Source organism: Coenobita brevimanus, chromosome 20, assembly GCF_032717465.1.
Source record: "Coenobita brevimanus isolate Jiangsu-jjx chromosome 20, ASM3271746v2, whole genome shotgun sequence".
Lineage (NCBI taxonomy): Eukaryota > Metazoa > Arthropoda > Malacostraca > Decapoda > Coenobitidae > Coenobita > Coenobita brevimanus.
The window spans coordinates 3,059,072-3,077,111 of NC_136973.1; the positions used below are offsets into that span (position 1 = coordinate 3,059,072).

At 44.3% G+C, this 18,040-nt stretch overlaps 1 protein-coding gene across 1 annotated transcript in view; it reads right to left on the reverse strand.

Annotated features, from left to right (window-relative positions):
* Positions 1-18,040, reverse strand: part of LOC145391837 (uncharacterized) — a 31,315-nt gene that overhangs the window by 2,525 nt on the left and 10,750 nt on the right. Inside the window, exons 2-5 of the mRNA XM_080266324.1 lie at positions 8,734-8,963; positions 4,483-4,657; positions 1,631-2,915; positions 1,167-1,381 (exon numbers count right to left, since the gene is read on the reverse strand). Of these exons, the coding sequence (XP_080122450.1) occupies positions 1,167-1,381; positions 1,631-2,915; positions 4,483-4,657; positions 8,734-8,963 (1,905 nt within the window). The remainder of the gene's footprint in view (positions 1-1,166; positions 1,382-1,630; positions 2,916-4,482; positions 4,658-8,733; positions 8,964-18,040) is intronic.

Here is an 18,040-nt window from a genome sequence, read left to right on the forward strand (position 1 = left end):
ATTATTCAACCACTCAGTCAGATATAGGACTGAGGAGCTTCGTAACACCTATTCCTTAGCGATTTATTTTGCACAGTGCACCTCAATACCCTCTAGTTGGCTATTGATCCAAAAACTATATTAACACGATATAAATAACATACTATACTCCTGTTACTCTAACTTGGCCTAAAACTTCCATCTCTCCATACTGCATGCTGAGATGTGATGGGGGACTAATATGGTGCTAGTCACAAAGAGGTGCTATGGAAAGGATGTCTTATTTTCAAAGTAAGTCACGTGAAATAAGCTGCCAAAGGACGAAAATCTGGGCCAAGATAAGGGGAAGTAAGTAGAGTCAATTTTAAAGTGTTATGGGTAGAATAAATCGCTATGGAAGAGGTGTTACGAAGCCTCCTCTGTAACCCTGAACATAACCAATTGAAAAACAGTATAAAAACACCAAAACATCCATTAAACATTTTGACATTCGCCGTTTCTCACTGGGACAGGGGATGTATTGGAATCGCGTTGTTTTCATGTCCCCGTCTGTCTTCTGTCTTTCCTGTCACTAAATAAATCTTGCTGTTTTGATTCAGGGGTCAGTGTGGCATGGAGCTGGTTGGGGTTAAATACAGGGGGGATTTATGTATTATGCTCTCCAGTCTTGCGTTTTGCGGGGACGGCTCTCTTGCTTCTGGGGCGAGCGAAGATATTTTGACTGTTTCAGATATATCAACAACCAACCATGCAAGCAGTGAACGTAAAAAAAATAACAAGATAAACTATGAAAAGGATTAAGGGAAGTAGAAAATGTTGCAGGATGGTAGTAGTAGTAGTAGTAGTAGTTGTAGTAGTTAAATATGAGAATGTGGGGACTTCACCTTAACTCGACCCTGATATTCTCTCTTCTTCAACTAATTCCAGGTCGCTTAGTGGCTGAAAAGGGCGATCACACGACTCTACGTCTTACCAGAGCACTTCTTCGTGACTGGCACTATATTCTGGTGCTAATCTACTGTTACAACTCAGCATTTAAGATGGAGAGAAGGCAATTTTAGGCCAAGTTAGAGAAAAGTGAGAGTGGACCGTAGAAAATGGATGAGGTTGGGGTAAGTTTGTTTTGGTTAGGTACAGTTAGTTTGGTTTGTTAGGGTTCAGTGGGGTTAGGTAACTGAAATTCTAACCTCATATTCCACTAGTAAATTGTTAGCGGAGTTGTTGACGATGGATGTGAAGGGATCGAAGTGGAGGAAGGAGCGTGTAGCGGATGTGATCTTGAAGTGCATAAAACACACCTGCAGGTCGAAGGGATACAAGGCCAGGTTGAGATCACACAGGAACACCGTACCGTATTTCCTGCGTGCTGCTAGCGGGTTGGTTTCCCCGGAGAAGAGTTCGACTGTAAGGATAGATAGATGGACAGATAGATAGACAGATAGGTATGCAGGTAGTTAAAAAGGTAAATGAAGAAATATTACAGGTGTTCTTCGTCATCAGTGTCATCATCATACACTGTGAAAAAAAAAATATAAAGAGTTCAACATTGCAAAAGAATTCAACAGTAAAATGGAGTTCAGCCGTAAGAAACGTTTCAGTGTAGAAGGAAGTTTAACTGCAAAAACGTTTCAGAGTAAAAACGTTCTCTCACCTTCAGCAGGGGCAGCGATATCCATGCCGAAGGGGGGAGCCAGTCGGTCAATCAGCATGGTGGCGTCTGTGTCCATCAAGGTGTGTTCGCTCTTGATCGTGTTGATGAAGGCAACTTGAGGCGTCCACAGCTTCTTCACCACGGCTTCTGCTAGGATATTCAGTGTGTTGTTGATTTTTATGTTCTGGTAGGTTAATCTATTGTCCTTCCAACTCAGTTCAAGTTTATATGACACCTCCATGACCATGTCCATTGTCTTAACACCGAGGGATTCAATTTCAATGGTGAGGGTGATTGGTAAACTGACATCATCTTCCCCCTCTGGTCGTGGTGGTAGGTGTTTCTGGTAGCCCTCAGGAAAGGCGATCAGGTGGCAGTTTAATTCATCGCTATTATCCCGACAGTCATACCTGAGATCACAACGCTTGCGGTGAGGAATGCACGTGGCGTCGTCGCAGGTAAAGTGATGAGGTGGACAGGGTGACAGCAGCAGAAGTCGCCTCCTCTGGTTCTTCTGATCACACACGGGCCTCTCCAACAGCCACCACCTCCGCCCCATTGGGTAATCAGGCTCACTCTCGTCCATATAAGCGATGGTCTTGTTAATGACTACATCAAACCACGTCCAAGTTCCATTTTCACGCATGATGTGATAGGCACCGTACCCCACGAAGAGCAGGTCACCTACTTTATGCTGGAACGCCGTGAAGTAAACATTGCGGAGTTCCGTCTCACACGTGCCGAGGAAGGAAAACCGCTGTGGCTCTGAGAAGGTACACACGGAGCATTTCCTGTTCACCTTACAGTCCACGTCAGACACCCCACCGACCGTGATGGCCCCGCAGTTCTCATACCTCATGCCGTTGGGTTCTTGCGGAGCCCAGTAGACCTTCTTCACCGGGGTCTTGTCAATTCTCCAAACGCCCTCTTCCAGCTCATCATTAACGGAAGTCCAGTAATCAGTGTAGCAGTTGTGGGTCTTAGGGAAGATGGTACTGGTGACATTGACAATAGTGGTAATTTCCTCCCTTGTGGTACCCAAGAGCTGATAGGTACCCAGGGCCCGACAAAGGTACTTCGCAGTTCTGATCGGCTGTCTGGGGAACCAAAAGTAAGTCTTCCCGGTTTCTCGCTTGCAGAGGTCAGCCAGAGGAACATCGCGGCTGGTGACCTGATGTAGTGTCCATCCTACTTCCCAAGACACGTAGTTGCCCTGTGGATCCGTCTTACACTCAGCGATACTGTGGATTTCCTCCGCACTCAATGGCCTGTCCCACACATTGACCTGGGGAAGGGAAGAAGTCAGGTTGTAAGGTGAGGCACTGAAGACCAACCATTACCCCACCAACCACTTCTCAACCAACCATTACCCCACCAACCACTTCTCAACCAACCATTACCCCACCAACCACTTTTCTACCATCCATTACCCCACCAACCACTTCTCGACCAACCATTACCCCACCAACCACTTCTCAACCAACCATTACCCCACCAACCACTTCTCGACCAACCATTACCCCACCAACCACTTCTCGACCAACCATTACCCCACCAAACACTTTTAGATTGTTCCGAAGAATCACAAATTCCGGTATGTTAATGCTCTCAAGATCACCTCATTTATTTAATAGATTTCATAAAGCTGTCATTTACATAATTTGGGCCTCTCGAAGTGAACAGAAATCGAGACTTTTTTTTTTTCCAAGTGTTATTTTGCACCTAAGATACTGTAAGGTACTTAATGAAAAGATGCCATCCTGTAATGAAAAATGAAAAATAACATGAAGCAAATCAACCACAAACTTAAAAAAAAAAAAAAAATGCTATGTAGCTTCCACACCTGAGGCACAAGTTTGTTTACCTGTTAATTATGCATCATAAAAACGTGTCTAATGCTAAAGGTGTTATGCAATTGAGAAAATAATAGAAAATGAAAAAAGGGATGGAGTGGAGAGGTACACTCACGATCATTAATTTCTGCTCAGGGGTGCCACCTTCCTACCCTAATGTACCCAGGGAAGACGACGGGAGGGAGGATGGCTCTGGGACGGAACGAGCTCTACCTGCCTCTAACCCAGCACCCAACCCTCCCCGATACCCCTACCCCACCCAAACCCCCACTCGTCATTCTAAACTAGCAGTTACATCTCAAGCTCACCTCATACTTTACACTGATAGTCACATTGCTAATACACAAACATAAAACTCTAGGATATGTAGAAAGTGTATATTATAACTATGAACACGCTGCAGCAAGAAATTAATGCATTAAAAAGTTGACGGTAAAACGATAACGTTAACGACGGCCATCCCAGGCCTCGTGCTTCGGGTGCGTACGTGAGTGTGTGCGTGTGTGCGTATATGCGTGTTGTGTGCTTGTGCGTGTGCGTGTGCGTGCGTGCGTGTGTGTGTGTGTGTGTGTGTGAGTTGGCCGATGTTAACGTTTGTGTTTTACCGTCACCATCATAAAGCATTGTTTTCTTGCTGCGGCGTGTTGATGGTTATATTATATACTTTTAACCCGTCCCAGTGTTTTATGTTTGTATCAGTAGTGGCACCAAGAATGTTAAGCAGGAGATCAGCTTCAGAGTTAAGAATGGCGGGTGGGGGATGGGTGGGTAGGGGTATGGGGGGGTTGGGAGCTGAGGTGGAGCTCAGGGAGGGGTGTGTGAGCTGGGAGCGGGGCAGTGAAATGGCGGGGGGCAGGGCGACATGGGGGCAATTTGTCTGTGGCCACCCCTTACGGGATTAAGGCGTCTGGCAATAGATAGATAGATTGAAAAATAAAACTTAACTTTAACCCCATACGGCTGTGATAAAAGTGACTGGGATATATAGCAAAGACAAACCTGAGTTAAATCGCCACTGAGACTACGTTCAGGTTCGGCCCCCTGTCCCACCTTGGCCTTGTCTCCAGCTATAGTCCTCACGATGTCATATTCCTGTTCATTATTTAGTTCCCCGTCCACGTAGGTGCTAATTACGTGGCGCAGGTGGTCGTAGGTGAAGCAGAGGTGGTGCCATCTGTAGGTCAGGTTAGATTAGGTTAGGTTTGAGTTAGATGAGGTTAGGTTCGGTTAGGTAAGGTTGGGTTAGGTTAGGTTAGGTTAGGTTGGGTTAGGTTAGGTTAGGTTGGGTTAAGTTAGGTTACATTTTATTAGACTGGGTTGGGTTTTTGTGACTATTGTTGCTGCTGTAGGTGTTGTTGTTGCGGTAGCCGTGTAGTAAGAACCAATATTTAATGGAGAAAATGGCCGGAAAGGAAGCTCCCTAACACCTTTTTCAGAGCGATTTATTTTGTTTATTCCAACTTACTGTCCTATTCTCTGTTTTATAGATCCTTCTGATATGCCATACTTCCAGCATAATTAATGTACTGTACACAAGGATATTAACCAGCCATATCCAAAAACAAGAGTGGAATTGCTCTGGGACCTGCGGCGAGGCTCTTGTTTCAAATAGTTTGCCGTAAAAAGTAACTATCCATCATGTCAAATAACCTTATATGGGACCACTTTCATGCCTCAATGGGATTACATGAAACAATTTGACTAAAGTTGCGGCTAGATGGCTTAACCTCAGATGTCAGCTGATGGCAGATTTAGATTCTTCATGTGAAATTACCTTATACTGTATATTACCACTTTTATGCCTCCAATTGTCTCCTTTTAACAAGTACACCTGAAAAAGAAGATGATGAAGAAGAAGTAGAACGCTGGCCACTCACTGACCCGCTGGATATCGCCGCAGGTAATAAATCACTAAGGAACAGGTGTTAGGGAGCTTCCTTACCCAATCCCTATACCCTTCACTCCAATAGATCTTCTGCTAAGGTGACTAAAACAGCAGAACTGTAGTAAAAATAGACTGAAAGTAATGTCATGGCACCGCAAGTAACAGACACACACACACACACACACACACACACACACACACACACACACACACACACACACACACACACACACACACACACACACACACACACACACACACACACCACGTTGAAGTGTAAAGTTCTCATATCACACAAACACACAGACACACACTTCACACACACACACACACACACACACACACACACACACACACACACACACACACACACACACACACACACACACACACACACACACACAGGCAAGAGGACAGTCGGTAGTCAGTCATTTCGATCAATATTCATAAAAAAATCTTAACCAGTCTCTACGACACTTAAGTTTTATCAAGACTCGTATTGTTTTCCCTGTGTTTTTCAGCTTAATATCCGCGTCTCTCCCTCCCTGCCTACCAGTCCCTGTATCTATCCACCTCTCCCTCTATCTACTCCCCAATCTATCTACTCCCCTATCTATCAAAACGAGGATGGTGGGCTGCAGTAAGGGGATAACTTCAGCTCTCCACCGACTGAGTTCACGTTATGGATGAGCTTTGGGCTACTACTACTACTACTACCACCAACACCACCACCACCACTACTACTACTACTACTACTACCGGTACTACTACTAACAAAAACAACAACAGCACCACTACTACTGCTACTGCTGCTGCCACTATCACCACCACCACCACTATTACTACTACTAAAATTACCACTGTTACTACTACCACTACTACTACTACTACAAGCCTTGAGTACTAACAATACGGTTCCTACGTACCAGATGCAAGACAGGTGCGGTGAGGGTACGCGGTGCATTGGATATAGCAGTACCCCTACAAGCAAAGGTGTTTCGCTTACCTTGAATGGCCACACCTGTCTATAGTGCGTTCATGTTAACTTAGCAGAGATCCCTAACCCCATTTTCTGTTCAGTTGGTGGCCAAGGGTAGTCAGATGGAAGGGCTGACTTATATATATAGTGCGTTTCCTCTGCCTGGATCCCCAACCCCTTTCAGGTAAGTTCTTGGCCAAGTGTAGGTAGATTAGAGGACCGATGCACACTACTCTGTTCATTTAAACTGGGCAAAAAAATTCCATGTCTCCTTCTTGAATGCTTAGCTGTAACAAGATTTCAGTACTAGAATATATGGTGTGTGTGTGTGTGTGTGTGTGTGTGTGTGTGTGTGTGTGTGTGTGTGTGTGTGTGTGTGTGTTAGCTGATAGAAGGGTACGAAAAAGTTTAACAACATCGTCAGAGGTAAATGGCAGAAAATCGAATGACGTTACCGAAAAAAAATAAAACACGAACTGGCTGACAAAAAAATATAAAAGATAAAAAATAAAAAAGGAGAGCAAGCCAAATCGATGACGAAATAGCTCCATGTGAGACTGTACGAAGGTTGTGAGGCATAACGAAGCTAATTTGGAAGGAAGAGCGTAATGGGAAGCACTGCAATATGTGTGTGCGTAATTGACAGATCGTACCCTATTAAGCAGACCTCCTCAAGTACTGTCTTTGAAGGTTCAGCCACACAGCCTTCCCATATGTCAGAGGTCGTGATGGAAAGGGATAATATTAATAATGTAATGAAACATACGTGTGAGAACTCCGTCTATCTCTGTCTACAGCCAGACGCCTTAATTCCGTAAAGGGTGGCCACAAACAAGTCACCTCCATGTCGTCCAGTCCCCTGTCGTTTCGCTTATACTGTAGGCATTATAGGCAGTTGTATAATATATCTCGTATCACATTGTGCAGTATGTAGTGTCTGCTGGAGACGTGTACAGCTTCTCACTAGGAATGTCAGTCCACATGATATATATCCACAAACTGCTGTCCCACACCATAGAGAATGTCCTAACGCATGATGTATCTCAAACAATCTCTTTGTAGTCAAAGCGACCATGAATTACGTGACCTTTTTCAAACACGTGGGGTAATCAGCTCCAGTCGGTTAGTCCAAGTGAATGGAAATCTACCAGACACTACATCACACACACACATCCCCTCCGAGCTGTATATAATGTCGGAGAGATTCCCTTGAGGCCAAAAGGGGTTAAAGAGAACCCGAGAATACGATCGAGGGCAGGAGGCAGGGGATAGGGTCAGTCAGGAGGTTTGCCGTCACGCTTCGTTACGCTGTCAATCACACTTCGATATCATTGTGCACAATAAACTCCGTACCCCAAGAGTGCTCTTTTACTCACCTCGCTTACGATACACAGAGGGGGAAGGTGAGTGAGAGAGAGAGAGAGAGAGAGAGAGAGAGAGAGGGAGACTGCGACAGAGAGAGAGAGACCTGCACTGTGGACGTCAGGAGAGAGAGAACTAGCACAAAAGGCCTAGACAAATCCGGGGCCATGAGAGCGAGAACCCATACCCACGAAAATCTTTAGCGAGTGGCTGACCGACTGGGCCGCCGCAAGAGATATCCCACATGTTACTTAGACACTTCCTTGACTCTTACCTGAAGACCCAGAGTTTCTTCTTAAGGAGTTGAAAATTCCAGTTTCGAGCGAGGACAGGTCTCACCCGCTCCACCCAAATATCTGTGTGGGGAGAGGAAGAGAAGGTAAGGCTGATGATGATGATGATGATGATGATGATGATGATGGTGATGATGATGATGATGATGATGGTGATGATGATGATGATGATGATGATGACTGGGGTTGTCTTCAGCGTCATGAATGTGATTGTTGATATTGTTGCTTTAGTTATTATTATTATTATTATTATCATTATTATTATTATTATTATTACAAGAGTCTCTCGCTTCATTAATAAAAAGAGAAGTAGTAGTAGTAGTAGTAGTAGCAGCGGTAGTAGCAGCAGTAGTAGTACGGTAGTAGTAGTGGTGGTGGTGGTGGTGGTGGTGGTGGTTCGGAAATTAAGGAAAGAGAAAAACATGATGGAGTGCGAACCAAAGGAAATGGACTACACACACACACACACACACACACACACACACACACACACACACACACACACACACACAGTCAGTAGACCTTAACATGCCGACATTAAAACAAGAAAAGAACCAGAGAGGAGAATATTAAGACTCCGTACGCAAAATAAGTCGCTTAGGGACATGTGTTACGGATCCTACTAAAAGGAAAAAAATCTATACTCGCCTCCCTCCAAGATGGCCACGTCCCCTTCCGGATTGGCGAGCGCGAAAAAGGTGGCCCAGGCGTGTATGGTGAAGAGGGAGAACCTGCAGCATAGTGTGACGGAGCGAAGGTGTCTGGTGAGGTTCAGGTCACCCTTGTACCAGGCAACTGTGTCTGTAGTGGCCACGCGATCTTCCTGGAACCGCAGCACCTCCACGCCTTCCGCACACCACGCTGTCAGGGTCGGGGTGGGCTGGGTTAAGCTGGGTGGCTGTTGGATGGGGTGGGCTTGGGTGGGTTGAGGTAGGATGGAGTTGGGTGAGGCTGGGTTAAGCTGGGTGGGGATTGGATGGGGTGGACCTGGGTGGGTTGAGGTACGGTGGAGTTATGCTGGGTGGCTGTTGGATGGGGTGGGTTTGGGTGCGTTGAGGTAGGGTGGAGTTTTGCTGGGTGGGGTTGGATGGGGTGGGCTTGGGTGGGTTGAGGTAGGGTGGAGTTGGGTGAGGCTGGGTTAAGCAGAGTGAGGTTGGGGTAGGGTAGGGTAGAGTAGGGTGAAGTTGGGTGATATTGGGTGAGGTGGACAGGGTTAGGAAGGATTGGGTGGGGTGGGGTAGGGTAAGGTGGAGTTGGATGGAGTGAGGCAGGGTGGGTAAGGTTAAGTAGGGTGGGGTTGGGGTGGGTTGGGAAAGATGGTGTAGGGTGAAGTTGAGTGGGGTTGGGTGAGTGGGTTGGTGTGGGTGGAATTCTGTAGAGTGGGGTTGGGGTGGGGTGGGAAGGATGGGGGTGGGTAAGGTTAGGTTGGATCAGGTTGGATGAGGTAGGTACGGTTGGGGTGGGTTGGGAAGGATGGTGTGGGGTTAAGTGGGATAGGTGGGGGTAGAGTGGGGTGGTTGGGGTTTGGTAGGGTTGGAGTTAGGTTGAATTGGGTTGGGTGGGAAGGTCAGGGTGAGGTAGGGTTGGGTTGGGTTGGGTTGGGTCATTCTACAGTCAACCTATTTCTCGTAGGAGGAATAAGACAATACTATGGCCCTGCATCCTCTCCATAACACTTCTTCGTGATTAGCAGCATATTCAAGTATTAGTCTGTTGCTACATCTGGGTATTCAAGATGGAGGGGTGGCAATTATGTGCCAAGCCAAAGTAAACAGGGTATAGTAATTTCTCTTCAACTACGTCTCAATTTTTCATCTTCGTCTCCTCCTCCTCCTCCTCCTCCTCCTTCTTCTTCTTCTTCTTCTTCTTCACCTTCTTCTTCTTTTTCTTTTGTATATAGAGTACAAGATTCGTTTAAGTGTTATTTTTAGAATCTGTGTTGATATTAAAATGATATAAGAAACAAAGTGAGAATATCAAGCTTCAACAAACAGAATAAATCGCTACGGAACAGGTGCTAGGGATCCTTCTAAGTCCACGACCCATATTAGTGTACAAGAGGTGGAAGGAAAATGACTAACCACATGAGAGACGGTAGATTCTGAGAACGAAATGAAATATAGAAAGAAGCCTGCAAAGAACAGTGACCTGGATGACGAATTATCGGTGACTGAACGAAGCAATGTGGAATTCAAGGCCAGAAGGGAGTACAAAGAGGGAGTTCAAAGAAGGAGTACAAAGTGGGAGTACAAAGAAGGAGTTCAAAGTGGGAGTTCAAAGAGGGGGTACAAACAGGGAGTACAAAGGAGTTCAAAGTGGGAGTTCAAAGAGGGAGTACAAAGTGGGAGTTCAAAAAGGGAGAAAGAGGGAGCACAAGCAGGGAGTACAAAGGAGTGCAAGGAGGGAGTACAAAGAGGGATTTCAAAGAGGGAGTACAAAGTGTGAGTTCAAAGAGGGAGTACAAGCAAGTGGTAACAAATGGCTGCCTGGATGATACAGTGGCCTTGTCCCGGGATATTGGGTGTAAAATCGACACACGTTTCAAAGTTTATGGTACTGAGATGAGCGCCGCGGCTAAACGTCTCATGGCCACCTGTTAAGTCCTCTACCTTCACTTTTACGTCGGGAGAACTCTAGTATTCTATTGTAACTAAAAACAGATGATTTTATTAGGTAAATATACGTTTTACTTTAAGCAGCAGAAGGACCTTACCGATTCAGTTTTTTATTAATGCAAGGAAGAAGGAACCAAAGGCCACGAGAAATAAAAATTGTTCCCTCCGAGCCAAAAAAAAAAATAACAATAATAATAACAGGGAGAGAGAGAGAGAGAGAGAGAGAGAGAGAGAGAGAGAGAGAGAGAGAGAGAGAGAGAGAAATTCAAAATCCCCTCACGTCGATATGCCCGGACACACAGCGTTTGAAAGACTGGAGATCATAGGCCATTACTCCAGTTTGTATTTCGTATTTTCCTATTTCCGTAGTGGTAAAAAATTGCTCTCTGTTTCTGTTAACTTTTTTCTCCACGTTGTTTTTATCATCATGTTCCTTATGCCTCACCGACGTTGTTTCTAAATATTTCCTCGAATCTTGATAACGTTAGGTTAAATTGCTAGGTTAGGTTGGGTTAGGTGAGGTTAAGTTAAAATGGAGGTTGTGGAAGAGGCACTAAAAGGCGACTGGGACGTATGTTTGAAGTGTCCTCCATTACACTCGAAAAAGAGGTGATAAAACGGAGGGAGCATGACTAAAAACAGAAAGAATTTTAGCTTGAAGCGTTCATATACCAGCGAAAAATTAACCAGAAATTACAAAAGACTATCAGGAAGAAAAAGAAGTGATTTGGTAAGGTGCATCTGCTGTTTAAAGTAAAGTAAAGGGCATACTTACCTTTTATTCATCTGAGAGTGAGTCATAGAAGCCTGAGAGCGCCAATGATTCATACAGGTCGTCTCGAAGCACTAACACAGTGATTCGGTAGGTTACTCGGAAAACAGAGACGCCGAAACGAGTCAGTGTTTGCCAGTGAAGGAGTGATACAGTGTCGAATTAAGGGTCGTGTCTGAAGCAGCATTGGAGGGTCGTAACACTTCTTCCTTAGCGATTCGTTCTCATTACACATCAGTATTTTAGTCTCGAAGCACTGCAACAATGATTCGGTAGGTTACTCAGAAAACAGATTCGCCGAAACGAGTCAGTCTTTACCAGCGAAGGAATGACACAGTGTCGAATTAAGGGTCGTGGTTGAAGCAGCTTTGGAGGGCCGTAACGCTTCTTCCTTAGCGATTTATTCTACACATTACACTTCAGTATTTTAGTTCTTTACTATTACAAACTATCTTAATATTAAAACAACACAACTAACACACAGGAAAATGATACGGTGCAATACGATATAAATAACATAGGAGAGAATACTAGGGTGTGACTGGCAAACTAAATCGCTGAAGAGAGGGTGTTGCGAAGCTTCCTGTCCCACTTTGAATACGTGCTCAGCCATATCTCGCAAAAATCGGCCGTGTTCGGAATTACAATGGAGTTCAAGATAACAGAGATAAACCCAGCGTCGTCAAGGAGCTCAGATAAGCGTATATTGCTGTCATTTCTTGTCCCGTATCTTCGTCAGTTAAGGAAGAGCCCTAACACCTTTTCCTAGGCGATTTATTTGGCCTATTACACCTTCCTGTCCATTTCTGTGTTCTATAAATCCTTCCAATATCGCCAGACTCTGCGTAAATAACTTACTAAAGGATTTTAACCAGCCATATCCAAAGATAAATCGCTAAGGAAGAAGTGTTAGGGAGCTTCCAAAACAGGTGATCATACGAACCCTTATATATAATGTCTTTTCATTCCCATACCGTTCTTCACTCTAACTAGGTCTAAAATTACCATCTCTCCATCTTAAATGTTGAGTTGTAGCAATAGATTAACACTTGAATGTAGTACTAGTCACGAAGAAGTGCCATGGAAAGGATGTAGAGCCATAGCATCGTCTTATTCCGGGCTACGTGAAATAGGCCCCATGAGATCAAAAATTCGGCCCAGGTTAATGTAAAAAGGGCTCTGTGTGGAAGTCTACCTGTTTCCTCATCTTTTATTTATTTATTTTTATTCTTTTTAGTGGCATTTTGATTGTTCACCTCTCTCTCTCTCTCTCTCTCTCTCTCTCTCTCTCCCTGTGTGTGTGTGTGTGTGTGTGTGTGTGTGTGTGTGTGTGTGTGTGTGTGTGTGTGTGTGTGTGTGTGTGTGTGTGTGTGTGTGTGTGTGTGCGCGCGCGCACAATTTGTGCTGAAGTCAATATGCCCCGTGATAAAACATTCTCTCTCTCTCTCTCTCTCTCTCTCTCTCTCTCTTCATCCATCAAAGGAATACAAAAGAGTACAAAGGAGAGCAAACAGTAGACCTAATGGCCCTTTCAAGGCTATCACTGTCATATCTAATTCTACAAGTTGAAGGAAAGGACAGTAAAGCAAGAAGGCTCTATCTGTCTATCTATCTATCTATCTATCTATCAATCTGTCTCACTCCATACACCAAACAGTTTCCTTAATAACGCAATCAATAGGTCTGTCCCTAGTAAACAAACTTACAATTAATTACGAGGGTGAGAGAGCCGACCAACAGTAGCCGTAGTAGTAGTGGCAGTAGTTGGGATAGTGTAGGTGTGGGTGTAGTCGACATCTTGGGTCTCCTTCTCCTCATCTCACCTGCCCTCACCTTGGGAATGAAAGGAGATTGGAGAGAATGGTTTAGGAAGGAGGGAGGAGGGAGGGGAATGGAGCGAAGGGTGGAGAGAGGGAGAGAAGGAAAGGGAGTGGAAATAATGATGGAGTACAATGGATGGATGGATGGAGGGAGGGAGGGAGGGAAGAAGAGTAGGTGCCATCATCATCGTCATCATCATTCATCCTAATAATAATTCATTCATTCATTCATTCATTGCCAGACGCCATGTATCCCAGACGGGGTGGCCAAGGGCTTAGAGTTAATTGTTTTACAGGGAGGGGCACTAATCCTCCACCAACCCCACTTGACACGTAGGGATCCCAGCAGCATCTGGTGTTCCCAGGCGGTCACCCATCCAAGTACTAACCAGACCCAACGTTGCTTATAATAATAATAATAATAATAATAATAATAATAACTAGAATCCTGAAATGGCTGAAGCAATATTCAAAAAACTCCACATTCCAGATGAAAATACTTCTATCACTGCAGACGTAATATTAAGGGACTTCTGGTATGACTCAAAAATTCTCACAGATTTTGACCTGTGACCATGAGAACAAGGTCAAAGTCATTCATACTAGGCAGATCATGTTCACTCATAACCCACTACATGTCCACCGAGTTTGGTCAAAATCGGCCCAATACTTTGCGATTTAGCACTTTCAGGCACGAGCGGCCATCTTGATTTTCCTCAATATCTCAAAAAGTATATGTTGGATCTCAGCATCAATTCCCAGGTGCACCAGTATATGTTGACGACTACATACTGCAACATCTGCAAAACAATCGATTCGGTAGTTTTGGCTGCACAGGAGAGCAAAAATGGAAAAAAGAATATGGAGGGTGCTAGTGCGGTGCTGGTGCTAGAAATAAAAATAATGTGCCAAAAGAAGCCTACAGCCACGATACATCACTCCCGAAAATTTCAAGTCTCGATCTCAAACGATCTTGAAATGCCAGCCTTCTAGATCTCTCCCTCCCAAAAAAAAAAGAAAGACACAATATTTACAGGATCAATAAGAACTGCACGGAATATGGCGTCCTTAATCATCATCATCATCATCATCATCACCATCACCACCACCACCACCACCACCACCATTTTATAATAGTGCCACCACATGAAGGCATCTCTATGCCTGACGAAACACAAGTAAAAATCAGCTCTTTCCTAATGCGTTTTTCACATGGATTCAACGTTTCTCCCACATATTCGTTCAAGGTCCGAAAGACACGAATTTCTCTGACACAATACCACCTATCTATCTGTCTATCTATCTATCTGTCTATCTATCTATCTCTCGGTCTTTATCTATCCATCATTGCCTATGTATCCATTTATCTCCATCCATCATCAGGGAAGTGCAGTTTATTGTGACGCTACTCGTAAAAGTCGATGGCATGAGATATCCCCTAACATCTCCCCTCCAGCGACTTATCCTGAATTTTTTACACGTACATTCTGATGCCTGTTATTTATGCTTCCTCGGCGATTTAATGTGATTACTTCTGAGTCCCGTCAATAGCCTAGCAGACAACGTAACGCCTGATCTTTAACGATTTATTTTGCGTCTTACTCTGGATCTTACTGTCGACATAGGAGGCTTCGTGGTGCTTGTATATTAGCGATCTATTTTGCTTTTTACTCTAGGTCGTACTGTCGACTTAGGTTTCGTGGCGGCTGAATATTACCGACTTATTCTGTTTTCCACCATACCATCTTGTTTGTCTTGTATAGAACGTACTGGGAATAAAATGGACAAAGCAATAAGAGGTTTCAAGGACAGGCGCCATCCATCTGTGTTATTGCCTCGTGACGACTGCACAGAGGCGACTTATCCTGTGTTCTCGTCCCTATCATCTCATTTGAAAGGAGCGCAGTAACTATAAAAACAATAAAATGCTTCAAAAATTTGCCATCTGTGTTAGTGTTAGCCAAATCCTTCTTCCAGTAAGTGCCGCTACTCGAGATGTGGAGGGGGATATTGTTCTGAAGTGGGATTCCCTAACGCCTCTTCCTTAGTGATTTATTTTACGTTCGGTATAACCTGGAAATCGTCTGAATAATATCTTTGGATCGCATGGCACTCCGTAAAACCTTTTTCTTAGCGATTCATGCTGTGTGAGTGGGTGTGGGTGTGGGTGGATGGGTGGGTGGGTGGGTGGGTGGGTGCATCAATCTGTCTGTCTATCTGTATACTTCTGGAGAGAGAGAGAGAGAGAGAGAGAGAGAGAGAAAGAGAGAGAGACAGAGAGAGAGAGATTTTGTCGCACATTATTTTGGGTTACGCTGGTGGCATAGTAGGTGTTTTAAAGAGACCTGCGAATCTCACGTTATGAAAGTCAAACATGTGTGTTAATGAAATATAAACTATCCAACTGTTCCCTGCTACAGCCTGGCATCATCCTGGCGTCCTAGATAATATACGCCACGAAAAGTAATGCCAATAACGGCTATATTGACTTTAGCATTCGTTACACCAGCGCTTATTAGTACTGCGATGCCTGTCTTCCCTCCTACGCCGCCACATCACGCCTGGTTACGTATTTCTGATTATTCCACCTCATCGCGAAGGATCTCTCGTGGATAAAAATCATCTAGAGTCAGGAAGAGTATCTTAAATGAGAAGAAAACCACTGGACAACCCCCACTCATAGCAGGGCACTCGAACACCAACTACAAACAGAACTTAAGCCCTAAAAAAAAATAATGTCCCTAATTTTTTCCATAGTTAGCCCTACCCATAAACCGTTTTCTATAGTACTTTTAATTTGAACTACTTCCGCCTCCTCCTCCTCCTCTTCTGATTTTCTTTCTTTCTTCTTCTTCCTTCTTCTTACTCTGCTTATTCTTCTTCTTATTCTCCTCCTCCTCCTCCTCTTCTTCTTCTTCTTCCCCTCCTCCTCCTCCTTCTTGCTTTACTATCCTTATCCTTCAGCATGTAGAGTTAGATCTTGTAGTCATAGTTTTCTCTGTAACAAGCCGCCTGGAAAGGACCATAAGGTCTGTTGCTGTTTGCTTTCCTATGTAATCCTCCCCCTTCTCTTCACAATTTCTCCTCCTCCTCCTCCTCCTCTTCACAAGTTCTTCTCCCTCTCCTCTTCACAATTTCTCCTCGCCCTCCTTCTCCTTCTCCTCCTCCTCCTCCTCCTCCATGACGTTCATCACCTCCCATCATGATTTAAACACACGGGACCATTATTCGAATCCATAGCGCTCATCATCCTCACTACATCACTCTTATTTACAATTCTCCTTTAGACTGCCATTGCTTATACTCTCTTCGTCATCATCAAGAACTCCTCTCCCAGTTTCATTAAATATATTCCCTTCATCATCATTATCATCATCATCATCATTATCCTCCTCCTCCTCCTCCTCCTTATCATCATCATCATCATCATCATCATCATCACGCAGCTACGGAAATTAATCTGCTCAAAAAACGAAAATCACGGCCAGGTTAAAACGAACGAACTATAGGTAAAGGAAAGTACAGTTTGCCGATGAAGAGCCTGCATGTGGTGGCGCTGTGTACCCTGGGTTGGGAGAAGCAGCTGCGGCGTCCACCCGGGAGTCAAATTTCCTCATATCTCCCTGCACCTCGCCGTGGAAAGGACCCTGATGCGACCCTGGTGAGGCGATGTCTACCACAAGGGGGCGCCGGATCCCTACACGGTGTATGCACTGTACTGTACCTGTAGGACGACCCCATGGAAGCAGTTGTTTGCCTGTGGTCGACGGGTCTGCTCTGACAGACCGGAACGAAGCAACAACAAGAGCAACACCAAGAACTGAATTTGGCTTTCTGTTAATTAGCTTTTATTTTTCTTGGATGAAACAATCATGCGGGCTTCTGCCTTTGGTTCCTTCTTCTTTGAAAAAAAAAATAAATAAATAAATAAAAAGGAGTTGAAAAAATCGACACTGATAATTTTCGAAATATGCAAATCACGCTTTAAACAGATAAATATCATGTAAAAAGCTTTGGATAATATAAGCTACTTGTTGGACGGTGTTACGCTTCAAATCTGCCATAAAGAAAGACTACAATATCGAAAACTGTCCATATTTTTAGTATTTTGGGGAAACAGCATCTTGTTTTCTTTATTTACGGCAAAATTGAAGGGCAAGAATGGCCAGCAATTACTTGGTGTTACGTTTAGAGCAATTTTTACCCGATACTTAAATGTGATTGATGATGATGCTGTCAAAACGATCAGTGTCGATATTATGAATCTTCTTGTAGCCCTGAACTTGCAAGTGGTCAGTTTCCTGCTGTAATAATAATAATAATAATAATAATAACGCCGAAAGATTGTCCAAGGTCAATTTTGATAAGACCTTCCCACAGCCACTGCCTATTAGAAGCCGAGCTATAAAGGACCATGATGTCAAGGTCACTGATCTGCATGTCACCTTAGGTCGTCACAGTTTATAAGTCCACCAAGTCTGGCGGCTCCACCTTTATTCTATCACGTAAAAATCAGGTGACTTCTCTGTCTTCCGAAGCAGTCCAAAATTCTGGAGCATAGGCGATCTCAGAGAATAATGATCCGATCTGGGCTATATTAAGCACTGTATTCTGGCAAAGCCCCGGGTATATGCCGTCACAATTGCCATCACAATTTCACGCCTCTAACTTAAGTGGTTCTTGAACTTTAGGGTGACTTTTTTCTTTTTGTTTCTAGAGCCAATCCGGGTTCCGGTAGTCGGATCAGGAGGCTATTTGGTTAGACGAAGGGGCCAGCCAGTGTTATAACATGACAAAGAATGAAGGCTGTAGTTCAAACAGTATATCTAAG